Here is a 12,167-nt window from a genome sequence, read left to right as displayed (position 1 = left end):
CAACATGGAGGTGGCTGAGCTGGCAGCTATCAGCTCATAGTGCTAACAATGGTGACAGTGCCTACAGAGCTGACGGTGTTAACCTGGGGGGGACAATGGGTGGGGGCTGCTCTCCTGCATTGACGGCATTCCAGTATCAGCAGTAACCATGAGTGCACTGCAGGGCAGGGGCTAATTAGCTAGACCCTTGGACGCACACGGGGGACCTACATGTAACAACAATGAACAGAGACGCTTGGGTCACAACACACAGAGAGAGCACGACTTCCAAGCTCCCAGAAACAGCACCAGGCTTTGAAGCCAATTTGACATAGTGGCCAAATGTGGAAATACAACTTCTGGGTCCATCTCATGACACCATGGGGCCCAAAAAGACTTTTTTCCCCCCCATAGACTTAAATTGTGAAAGAGACGTGTGTAACTCAGTGGATTCTTTTTTTTTTTTTTTTTGAGTGTCAAACCTCTGTGAAATCGTTCAATGATTAGAATTTGATCCATTTGGTCCAAAAACAACTAAGGTCTACAAGAGCTGCATGGTCAGATCATTTCCTGTCTAAGTTTACAGAGGACTAAACCAAGGTTAGCCGCCTGGCCCAAAGTCTCTAATGCCTTTGCTCTGTGGGCCCCACCATGCAGAAGATCAGGGTAATTTAATACCACGTAAATCAAGCTTTTTGGCACTGGCACTGCATTCAAAGGCCCCGGGGCTCCACCTCCAACACTGTATCAGGTTCTTGTTATACATCCACAGTGACCTCATTCGCTGCTCAGGATGCAATTACTCAGCTGTATCTTTACATAAATAGTGTTTTCCTGCTATATTAATGCTGTGGATATCACATAGAGGCCCTTTAAAATTACAGCATACCATCACAATCTGAGGTTGATGGGGATGTCATTAGTATTGCAGCATATAGTCATAAATCAAAGCATTGGACAAACTGAAATTGTGACCTGATGGTGACAGAGGATGACCAAATTACAATTCAACCTTAAGGTGAGTGGTGTTTTTTTGTACCACATTTTATGGAAATTCATCCAGTAACTGCTGAGACATTTTACTCAAAACACAAATGTCGACTTCATGGTGGTGCTAGAGCAAAAGTTAGGATCATCAGTCATTAGGATTCTGTTTGAGCCGATTCAGCATTTTATACATATGTTCTTTGTGTGGATCCATCTCAACAATCAGCTGAGATGACAACAGGTCATCATGATAGGGTACTTACATTGTGATATTAATGGTCTGAGCTCATTCAGTTTGCATGTTGTTTGCCCGCATCATACAGGTAAAGATATATAATTCTTTTGTGTAAAACTTTTGTTTGGTCTCCTCTATCTGCTATTATTTTATTCTCTGTACATAATGGTGTGTTTTTATATTCCAGCAGAAAGTTAGAAGCATCAGCAGCTTATCTACAACACTCCCGAGTGTGAAACTCACAGAGGGAAAGCATCTGTATTTCAAGGCCAAGTCAGGGGAGACACACAGATTGTAAAGTATTTATTTGTACAAAAAAATCCCCAAAATGCTAAGAAAATTGCATGGTAAATATTTTGAATAGTTTGAAGCATTCTGTAACTGAAACAGTGCCGTTAGTCAGTGGTGAATGGAAGCACTCACAGGGAGCACAATGAGCCCACCGAAAGCACTACATTCCAAAACAACATCCGACCAAGTGGAGACGAGCAACAGAAAACACACTTGATGGCATGTCCGTCTGTTGCTGCAACACACACTCGGACCACAGTGGCAGCATCAGGATGTTGACCACACAAACACGCAGCAGACAGCACTTTGAAAATGCTTTAAATTAAAAAATTATTCAGTACAGTCTACAGTGTCAGGAGTGACAGAATTGAACAATACACACAGTCAAACATGATGCAAACAGTAATTACAACATAATGCCGACAGAACCAAATATGTTACAATGTGCTGTTATTCTAACAAAAATGTGACATGAAGTGAGACAAATTATAGTCTGGTTGTGGCAGGAGTGAGTGGTGTTAAATCCAAGCTTGCTGCCATCTCTGGAAGGGAGTCCTAAACTATAAACACATGGATATGAATGTTCAGTGTTTGAATCCACTCACTTGCACATTTTCCATTTTTTCAGGCTGGGGCCAGGAACGTGTTTCTATTTTAGAGTTCCTGATCAGACAGGAGCAGTGAAAGAACTTTCTAGTAAGACACCCTTTATATAGAGTTTTTTTTAAATCATTATCTAGCCCTCTGCAGTAAAATCTAAAATTGGAAAATTTGCTGCCTCTTTTTAAGTTCATTTCATTGCTGCAGAAAATTATCTCTTCTGACTGCTAATATTTTGATGTATTTCAGAATCTTATTTGTTAGTCTTATTAAAGGAATACTGCACCCACAAAATGACCATTTGTATATCAGTTACTCACCACGTGTTGCCTTCAAATCATGAAGAAAATTGTTTTTCTCGCATGTCCCTAAGGTGAACGGGGAATCCAAAAAAGGCAAACATGAATTGAAGTAAACAGAGACTGCATTTAACAAAATAAAACTATATCAAAACATCTGTTCACAAAATCTTAACTTGTGCAGTATAAGTCAAGTCTCGTTTATCCAGTAGTATGCTCAGTACTTCCTAAACACATGTATTTTTTTTAGCTAAAACGTGTTTTATAAAACCTTTTGCCAACAAGTAGCAAGCCTGAGCACATGCATGCACTCTGCCAAGACAGACTACTGAATCCTGCATAAGACTGTTTGTACTGAAGTGTTTTAAATCAGCATGTTTCTCAGAAGATGCAGATGTTTGGAAAGTACTGGGCACACAACAACAAAATGAGACTTTGATTATACTGCAGTAGTTGTGTGAGAGTTTGTTAATGGATGTTTTGATGTAGTTTTGCTGTTACTTCAGTCTTCCTTTTTTGGATTCCCCAGTTACTGTGGAGGCAGGCAAGGAAAACAGTTTTCTTCACAAATTCAAGGCAACAAGGGGCGAGTAATTCATGTACAAATAGTAAGCTTGCAGGTGAAGTATTCCTTTATGTTGTTTTGAATTGGTCTTAGTTATTTTTGTTTTTTAGTTATTTGTTTTACCTATCTTATCTTGTTTCTCTGTTACTCATTGCCCATCATGACCAACGATTTTTTATGTCAATGAGGCTTTCATGGTTAAATAAAAAAAATCGTTTTAGCTCTTAAACTCATTAGGAAGACATCCAATCAGTAGCTTGATCTCTGACATCCTGGAAAAGGACTGCAGAGCATTTGAACCATTTATTTTTGTCTAGCTTGTTGTGGAAACCATTAAATCATGGCTTGTAAACATTTATATTTACAGTTGACTTATCAACATTTGCTATTGGTGTATTAGAAAACGAGAAAGTCTTAAATCTTTATTAATGATTTATTAACATGCATAACTTCAGATTAAACATATACCCCTTTATTAATAACTATCATTTTGGAGAAAACTTGTATTTGCTTTTCGATGGAGAGTTAGATGAGAAAGTTACCTGGCTAGCCGTTTGCCCCTCTTACCCGTCTTTGTACTGAGCTAAGCTAACTGGTTACTGGCTGTAGACATGAGGGTGGTATTGATTTTCTCATCTGCAGTTTATTAACGATTAAAATACAGATTAATTAAAGTTTCTAAACTGTTTATAAAGGGTGACTTATCAGGGAGTCGTACCAAAAATTGTCAACTACGTTTGGAATTCAGGGGGCACTCTTAGATTAATAATTGAGATTCATGAGGCTTCTTGGGGTCTTCCTGTTAAATCATGCATCACTACTCATGAATCTCCTGCCAGCTCTACTACATGCCACAACCAAACAGTCAAAGAGACATACATATGAGTGATAATGTCCAACTCACCATGTGAATTCCTGCTCACTTTGATGACAGACATGAAAAAAATAGCCTCGAAATAACAACATACAGGTATATTTCTTTCTAAAAAAAGATTTTCATTCAAAAGGTATGCATTTTTTTCTTATAAATATAACGATTTCATCCAAACCTATTTGACTTTTTATAAAAATCATTCTTTGGGTTGATCCTTCCCAACAACCAGCTGAGATGACAAGAAGACATCTGCATAGGTTTGCACAGCTGCATTAAACATGAGTTCAAACACAGACAGACATGAGACATAACTGTACCACACTGTAAGTCATTCATGCTTGGAGATTTCAGGTCAACACATACTGTATTACTAATGGAGTCACAGATATGTATGTCACCTAAAAAGGAAGCCCGGCAGCTAAGAAATCAAAGTGCCCATGAAGTATTGAAGCAATGAGAATGGAGGTAGACCTTTTTCTATTAGTGTTGAACCAAAGCAGCTCAGATGTGGACCCAGGGTACAAAATAAGCACCATCCATCAGCCAAATGCTGGTAGAATATGTAAGTGGCTGGGAGGTTTGTTTCACTCACTAGCCAAAAAAGCAAAACAAAAAACTATGGTTATCTATTGAGTGGCTGGTAAAATGTGAACATTCACTAGCTGTTTGGCTGGTGGACATAAAAGTTAATTTTGCACCCTTTGTGGTCCGCTGCAGAGGCAGTTTAGTGGAGGTGTCTGTACACCGACATGCCTTATAATGATAGGAAATTCAACAGGTAATTGTGAGCTGGATTGATCGATAAGCATTCTACGTAGCTCTTCCTCCTTCTCAAGCTGATGTAAACATTTTTTTAAAATTTGGTCAACTAGGAAGATGATTGACATCATGAGGACAATGTCGGACAGTGCCTTTTTCTTTGACAAATGATACATATTTTAAATGTCAAATATAACGTTAACTGTGGAAAATTATACCACCAGGACAAACGATAACAACTTCAGTCACCCAAAGGTTTATTCAGATGCTGGAGATGAGCATGAAGGCATCATAGAGTTCACCACAAGCCCAAAAGCCCAACTAAAAAGTGCTGTTTTTTAAACACTCGCTAACTCAGTTTAAGGATCCTCTTGCCCTGCTCAAGCTTGATTTTGCTTTACTTCAGTGTGAAACATGAAACGTAACAATGATGGTATGTGTCATTACAAACAGGAGTTTTAAGGGGGATTCCACTGATTTCACTCAGAAAAGTCAGTTTACTAGTCATGGGAATTTTCTAAAGCCTGTAAAACCAGTTGTTAAATGTCTTGTGGCTCTCCTTGGAGCTATCTTTAGTCTCAGAAATTTACCCCTGATGATGTCATCAGGGTTATCTCATCTACAAATTTATAACAGAAAACCAGTGCTAAAAACTGAGCTCGTAGAATATAAAGATGATGACATTTGCTAGGCAGGACGGGTCTATTGAAAAAAGTATTGGCTGCATTGTGGGAAATGTAGGAGCCAGTGTTTTTGGATTTGATATTAGAAGCTAAAAGTTGGTATATCTTGGCTTTTGCTACTTTGAATTTAATAAGTTGTTTAAAGCTGCATAATTTTGGGGGGCTAATGGAACTAGCTGCAAACAATATACATATAATCACCCTTTAAAGTTATTTAGCAAATGTTAGCCAACAGTTTTTCACACTTTGAGCAGCACTTGTGTTTTTAGCCACCCACCATATTCACTCTTCGTCTAGCTGTTTTAATCTCAATCTAACTCCTGGCGGAAATATTAGAAGTATCTGCCTCTGTAGCTGCTAAATTCTCCGCTATGTTTACCCGCTGGATGCTAACCATGTCTGTCTGCCATTAGAGCACAGTAGAGTACAGTCATTGCATCAGAGCTTTTTGATGAAAACAACTACCTGCTGCTAAAAACAGGGTTGACTTACATTTTACTATAATTGTATTCATATAATATCACATGCCATCAATTGATTGATTGACTGATTGGTTGATTGACTGAACTAAAAGAGTAAGAATGATGACTGTACAATCATAATAATGAGCTAAAATAAATTAAAAAAAAGGCTGAAATGCTCCGTAGAGCTGAGGGGAACATGTGAAGTCAGGTTTGGCTATGAGTGACCCCTTTCACATCACACATTGTTTATATAAAAAATACTGATTAGTGCAGCTTAAATATGTCCCAAAACTTTATGAAAGTGCAATATTAAATCTTTAAGTACCTGTTTAAAGGCTTTCTTTTTCTCACTCTGATTGGAAGTTTGGGCCCGGGGCATTATACCATGCTAAATCTTCGTCAATAAGAAAATAAGCAATCTTTTTGTCAGATACACAGCACACTATAGTCCTGATACATCCCCCTGTTGCCTCATGTCGTGAATATCCCCTGAACAAATGAATAAACCTGAGAGATCACATGTGGGCTGGGTCATATTCTGACATATAACTCAGTCCCACAATCCTGCAGAGTCCCATACAGCCACCTGTCTTTCCCCAGACTCCTTGGCCTGATAAGTGGGATGCATACAGTAAGAGTTTGTACATAGTGTTCCCTCTCTACAGAGTTGGCAGTGGGCTAGTAGAGATGGTCGTAGGCACTACAAGGAAACCTTCCTCTTTGGAGGTAAACTTTGTGACCCTGTTCATGTCTCTCTGAAAGACCGATAGCTTTCTGTAAGAGGGGCTGAAGCCAAAGCCTCTGGGGAAGTCTTATTCTTATATTTCTATTTCTCACTGTCAGCAGTCACCAATTAATCAGCACGTAGAAGAGTAATGGGGCAGATAAAGTGCAAAATGACGCGCCCCCCCCTCCCCCCACGAACCTCAGTGTGTGCCACTGCCCATCTTTGGCTGTGTTGTTACCCCTATACTGTGATGTTCCTCCCTCCTTCTCCCTCACCTTGTCTGTCTGTCTGTCTGCTGTGCTCAGGACCAGTCCAATGGGGGCTCAGTTCTTTTTGAAAAAAGAGAAAAGTCTCTTGTCCCGGTCGGACATGCGGTGAGCTCGTCTGGATGACTGGCCGCCGTGGGCCCACGATGACCCTGACAGGGAGGTAGGAGCCGAGCGCCACTCGTCCTGGTACTTGTCCATCAACTGCTGGTCAATCACTCTGTGCATATCATCCTAGAGCACATGGGCAAAGAAGTGAATGAGAGAAAGACAGGAGAGATGTGTCACTCAGAGACGGCGTATGGTAGGGTGGTGCAGGAAGTTCTGGGGAGATCGGACTCATTGATCGAGTTACCTGTTAGGTAATGATTACAGAGACACCAGAGTCACCTTTCATCCCTTTTAGAGCTGTTGTTGTTTACCTAATATTACCCGGCCTCAGATTTGCAGTATGGTAATTAACACACAATAAACACACACTCACACAGATGGCAGCAAGCAACGTCACAAGGTTCCAGCCTTACCATTAGAGTTCTGCATTCGGCTCAAGGGCACTACAACACTTTTACAGGAGGAGCCAGGGATCAGAGCTATTATAGTTTTTTATTTATCATTAGTTTTGAATTTCATTTTGTTTTTAATTTTTGTTTTCAATTCAGTTTAGTTTGAGTTTGTTTCCAAAGTGAGTTTGCTATTTTCACTTTAGTGTTTATTGTTTAAAAATGTTTACTTTGAGTTTAGTTTTCTTTGTTTTAGATGCTAATTATACTAAAGGTGTATTTTTCAGGGGCAAGATTTAAGAAATTTAGAACAGGTTTCACAGTACAAACACAAAACTTTGCAAAGGCAACTGACTCAGAGTCATACAGACATCCCAGTCTCAATAAACATGTGCACCAACACCTCCTCATGCTTGTGTTGACAAATTTGATGCATTTGACAAAAACTGAAACTAAAGACTTCCTTGTGTATTTTCTATTTCATTTCAATTTTGTACACAAAAACAATTAGTTTTCTTTTACTTCTTAAGTCTGGCTTTTATTTTTATTTCAGATTACTAAAACGTTTTTTTTCACACCTTGTTTTGGTTTTTAGTTTAGTTTCATAATACCCCTGCCAGGGATTGAGTCTCCAACCAATTCAATTACATTAGCACAACCAGTTGCAGCACAGTCAGCTTGGAGTTCTGGAGCTTGTGTCAGTTTGTGCTTTGCACCATTAGTAGTCCAGCCTTGAATATGATGTGGCAGCAGTCAATAAGAAGAAAAAGCAGTGGGTTATGGAATTTCAGCTGTGGTTTCTGGCTTCTCAAAAAGTCACCAAAAGTTTCCAGGTGAAATATTCTGAATCAATGACTCCCTAACTTTGTGAAGAGTTAGACGAGGAGTCATTTTTCACATCAGATTATTTATTTTGATACGCTTTTAGGATGCAACTATATTCAGTAATTCACAAGAAAATTCAAACATCTGAAAAATCTGAAAAACAACAGAAGACCTGTCTTATTTGAAAAAAGGAATTATAAGATGGATAAATTAAATTAGATAAAATGTTTGTGGCAATTAAGACCTCATATAATAAAATTTTAAATTATCTAATGACCTTTAAGGCCTGATGTAAAAGGGAAAAAAAGCTGAATTCAAGACATTTTAAGACCTTATAAGGATCTGCAGACACCCTGCTTCTATGATGGTTGTTAGTAGTACCTGAGAGACAAAGCCACCAGGGGGCTCTGACAATCTGCTAAATGAATTTGGCAACAACTGTGATGAAAGAGTAAAATCTAGTACTTAGTAAATGAACACAGACTTTTATCAGTAAAATGTTAGTCTTTTTATATACAGCTAAAACATTAATACAACTAAGCACCTGCCAAGAATTATGACCTATTTTGGGTGTTTTTGGTGTCTGAGTGCTCATCTCTCAATAGGTAAGCTGACCAGTGAACCAATCTCCTAAAAACCTTTGGCAGATACAGGTGTATGGAGAGAGGAGACAGAGGCAGGTGCAGAGAGTGGGTGGTGGGTTGGGATGGTTCTCTGTGGTGATTAATGGTTTCAGATAGAAAGGAAGCTGCGATGGGCGTTTCTCCTGACTCAGTTAACCATGGCATGGAATGGCTCAGCATGGCGTAGTCAGTTAGTGCAGGGTGAAACGGCGAGATGGCACAGTTCAGGCTCACCTCTAAGGCAGGAGGGGGGTACCACAGGGGAGAAAGGGTGGTACGGAAGCTGAGAAAGGCCACTAGATCAGAAACCACAAGAGCCAAACAGTAAAGAGCCCTGAGGAGGCAAACTGTGGGCAGGGAGAAGAGAGAGGAGAGAGCTGCTAGTTACAGATGAGGGAGGGGAGGGAGGGAACACACACACGTACACACAGTGTCCTCAGGCTACATAGGTAATATGTTTCCTTATGGACACCCATCAAAGACAAGCAACTGACAAACACACTTAGAAGTTAATCGAATGGTTTACTGGATGTGACCAGATTCTTTTTTAAAACAGACTAACACTTAACACAAGTTACAGGGAAGGGAAGGAAAATGAACAAACTGTGGTGGCAGTTAGTTTAATTTCATTCTTATACACATTATAGAAATGTGTATTTCTAATTTAATCTAAATTTAGGTGAACAAAATTAATCCAGAAACTACATTTACAGAACAGCTTTATTTATGTAACAACCTTAAAATGGCTGCTTCAGAGTACTATAAAAGTACTGTTAGGCTTTTACTAATATAATGCTTGTGACCTTTGACCCACCTGCCAGGCCTCCAGCTGCTGCGACAGGTTGAGCTTCTGCTGGATGGCATCCAGGAGCTGGCTATTCAGAGACATGATGTCTATTTTACACTTGGCCAGCTCCATCTCCACCGCTTTCTTCCTGCAAGACACACACACAGAGCAACTTGTGACATCCTACTAGCATGAAGACCCTGTTGAAACTTAGATGGTGATCAATGTAGTATAACTCCTTAAAGGAATAGTTCAACATTTTGGTAAACACGCTTATTCACGTTCTTGCAGATAGTTAGATGAAAAGATTGGTAAACATAAGGCTACAGTTAGGATTCATATATATCGGTAGTTTAGCATAAAGAGTAGAGGAAGGGAGAAGCAACTAGCTTGCCCCTGTCCAATTGTAACACATATTGACCTACCAGCACCTCTAAGGTTTAAAGTCTAAATTAACATGATACGGTTACAACCTCATGATGACCACAAGATTCCAGGAAGTCATTGCTTCCAGCCAAGAAACTGTTTGTTTCCGGCTTGTTTTTACATTTTGTTTTTTGTATGAATTAAACAGAAAAGATATAATTTGTTAAAGAGTGAGCTGTTGAGATATTGGTAAGCAGATTTTTTTAGCTTTGGACAGAGCTAGGCTAGCTGTTTTTTCCCAGCCTCCAGCTTTATGCTAAAGTTAAGGTATGCAGCTACTGGCTGTAGCCTCATATCTCATATTGAACAAATAGGTATATTTCCGTATCTATAATCCCTGCGTCGAAGAGATAAAAAAGGATATAAAGGGCAAATTTAAAGGGGATACATGCGAAGCTCAGAGCATATGAGTTGTCTGTACATGGTTCTCAACATAGAGGTGGCTAAGTAGCTAAAAAAGCAGCGCTAAACCCATTACAACAGCAAAAGTGCTGACAGAGTTAACAGTGGGAGAGCTAAAAGAGAACTAAAAGGTCCTCGTCCAAATACGTTTGATTAACCTGGAGTTTTGTTTAAATTAAAGACCATCTGACTGTCTGACTCCACTTGTTTCTTGCCCTGTGAAATCTTTAAGGGATGTAACCATATCCCCAGATCTCAGCAATGAACATAATCAACTTTTTGAGGACAATGTCAATATTACTAACAGGAACACTTGCCGAAACTATAACTAAATGTGACATTATATTGATGAAGACAGTTGCGTTGTCTGTGAGAAACTGAGTATTTGCATTTGTCATGTGATCTCACTTGGCTATGGCGTCGTCTCTGTCTCTGATAGCAGTCTGGAGCTGCTCGCTGGGTTCTCGGACTTCAGACATCGTCCTCATCCGCTCGTTATCCTCCCGGAGCGAGCACATCTCTACAGAGAGCAGTGCCATCTGCAGATCACATGGGAGAATGACACAGATGTATTTATCGGAGGCCTCACAATATTCAAGATTGCATCCAGTGGCTGATGTCCGAGGGGTGCTCATGTGTAAGACTGATGTTTAGTTGACTTTGTTCAACAGGAAAACAACTGACTGCCTGTGTAGTTTATTTCATGTAGGTCAAGTAAGATGGCCCTTTAAACCCACAGGAGAGCGAGAGCTGTCCTGGCAGAAAGAAGACAAGGTTGAAGCAATGTCCTACGCTACAAACAACATGCATCAAATTCAGACTAGCACATAAACTGGTGAGGACGACATCTGCGGCACCAAGCTGTCAAAATGTTATTCTTAGACATGAGCACTCCTTAATGCAATGTCATTAAGCCAAGTAAGACTGAATGTGATCTATAACTGTCTGTGAAGATTTGTGCCTTCTGCTCATGCTTTAGTCTCTCTATGTATCACCTGATCTCTTATGTTTCATCGATGCAAACATGTGTAGCATGTGTATGTGTGAGCAGATGTACAGTTGTGTTACTGAAGCAAGTACCTGATTGTGCAGCTGTAGCATCTCGTCTTCATTGCTGCGTGTTTTGTCCTGCTCGGCTTCGTGCAGCTCTCTGACTTCTCTCAGCTCCTCTCCCAGCTTTCTCACCTGCTCCTCCAGAGCCTCCTCGTCACTGCGGCGCGAGCCCTTTCAACACGCAACACACGACATTTCACAACACACACTGACAGCCCGTATATGTGCCCACCACCCACAGGTTATTATTGAAAAAACGCCCACTGAGGCTCCAACCTGTCAAAGCATTATTAAGTTAGCTGTCGTTAAAACATCTTTAAAAGTTTTGAAGACAACAGCAGGTGAAGCGCTCATGTGGGTTGCAGTATCATGGTATCCAGGAAGGTGCTCTTTGGTCAGGAAGTGCAGTACATCTTGAAAAAACAAAATCCAAGGCAACTCTTCTCTGGTGCAAAAGTTAAAAGGCCTTTATTAAATGGTTAGTTCATGATGAACATTAAAGGGATAGTTCAACATTTTGGCAAATTCGCCTATTGCCGTAATCCCTATAGTCATATGAGTAGGTACATTACCTTTAATTGTCAGTGCGTGCTGCTCTGAGATCGGTGGGACAGAGCTGCCGGCTGAAATGGAGGTGAACGGTACAGCCCCCTCTCTCCCTCAAAACTAACCAAATACACCATCAAATGACTCCAAAACGCTCTAGTGGAAAACACATGGCTTGCGCATTCCCCACGCTATGAAATAATAATGTATAATTAAGTAACATTACGACACATGAAGCAAATACTCAGAACTACTTTCTTGAGTAAACCACTGGGC

The 12,167-nt window shown here is 40.0% G+C and overlaps 1 protein-coding gene across 3 annotated transcripts in view; it reads right to left on the bottom strand.

The window, feature by feature from the left end:
• Positions 1 to 1,491: 1,491 nt before the first annotated feature.
• Positions 1,492 to 12,167, bottom strand: part of bicdl1 (BICD family like cargo adaptor 1) — a 31,737-nt gene continuing 21,061 nt past the window's right edge. For 2 of the 3 annotated variants that reach the window (XM_033620431.2, XM_033620432.2), the window contains 4 exons: positions 11,373 to 11,516; positions 10,701 to 10,831; positions 9,492 to 9,612; positions 1,492 to 6,963 (listed from right to left, as the gene is read on the bottom strand). In XM_033620431.2, coding sequence (XP_033476322.2) covers positions 6,787 to 6,963; positions 9,492 to 9,612; positions 10,701 to 10,831; positions 11,373 to 11,516 — 573 coding nt within the window. In that variant the 3' untranslated portion in view covers positions 1,492 to 6,786. Of the gene's footprint in view, positions 6,964 to 8,911; positions 9,025 to 9,491; positions 9,613 to 10,700; positions 10,832 to 11,372; positions 11,517 to 12,167 lie in introns of all 3 variants that reach the window. The other variant, XR_004501366.2, reaches the window with a different exon arrangement.

This window comes from Epinephelus lanceolatus, chromosome 9, assembly GCF_041903045.1.
Source record: "Epinephelus lanceolatus isolate andai-2023 chromosome 9, ASM4190304v1, whole genome shotgun sequence".
Lineage (NCBI taxonomy): Eukaryota > Metazoa > Chordata > Actinopteri > Perciformes > Serranidae > Epinephelus > Epinephelus lanceolatus.
This window is presented reverse-complemented; position numbering and strand designations above follow the sequence as displayed.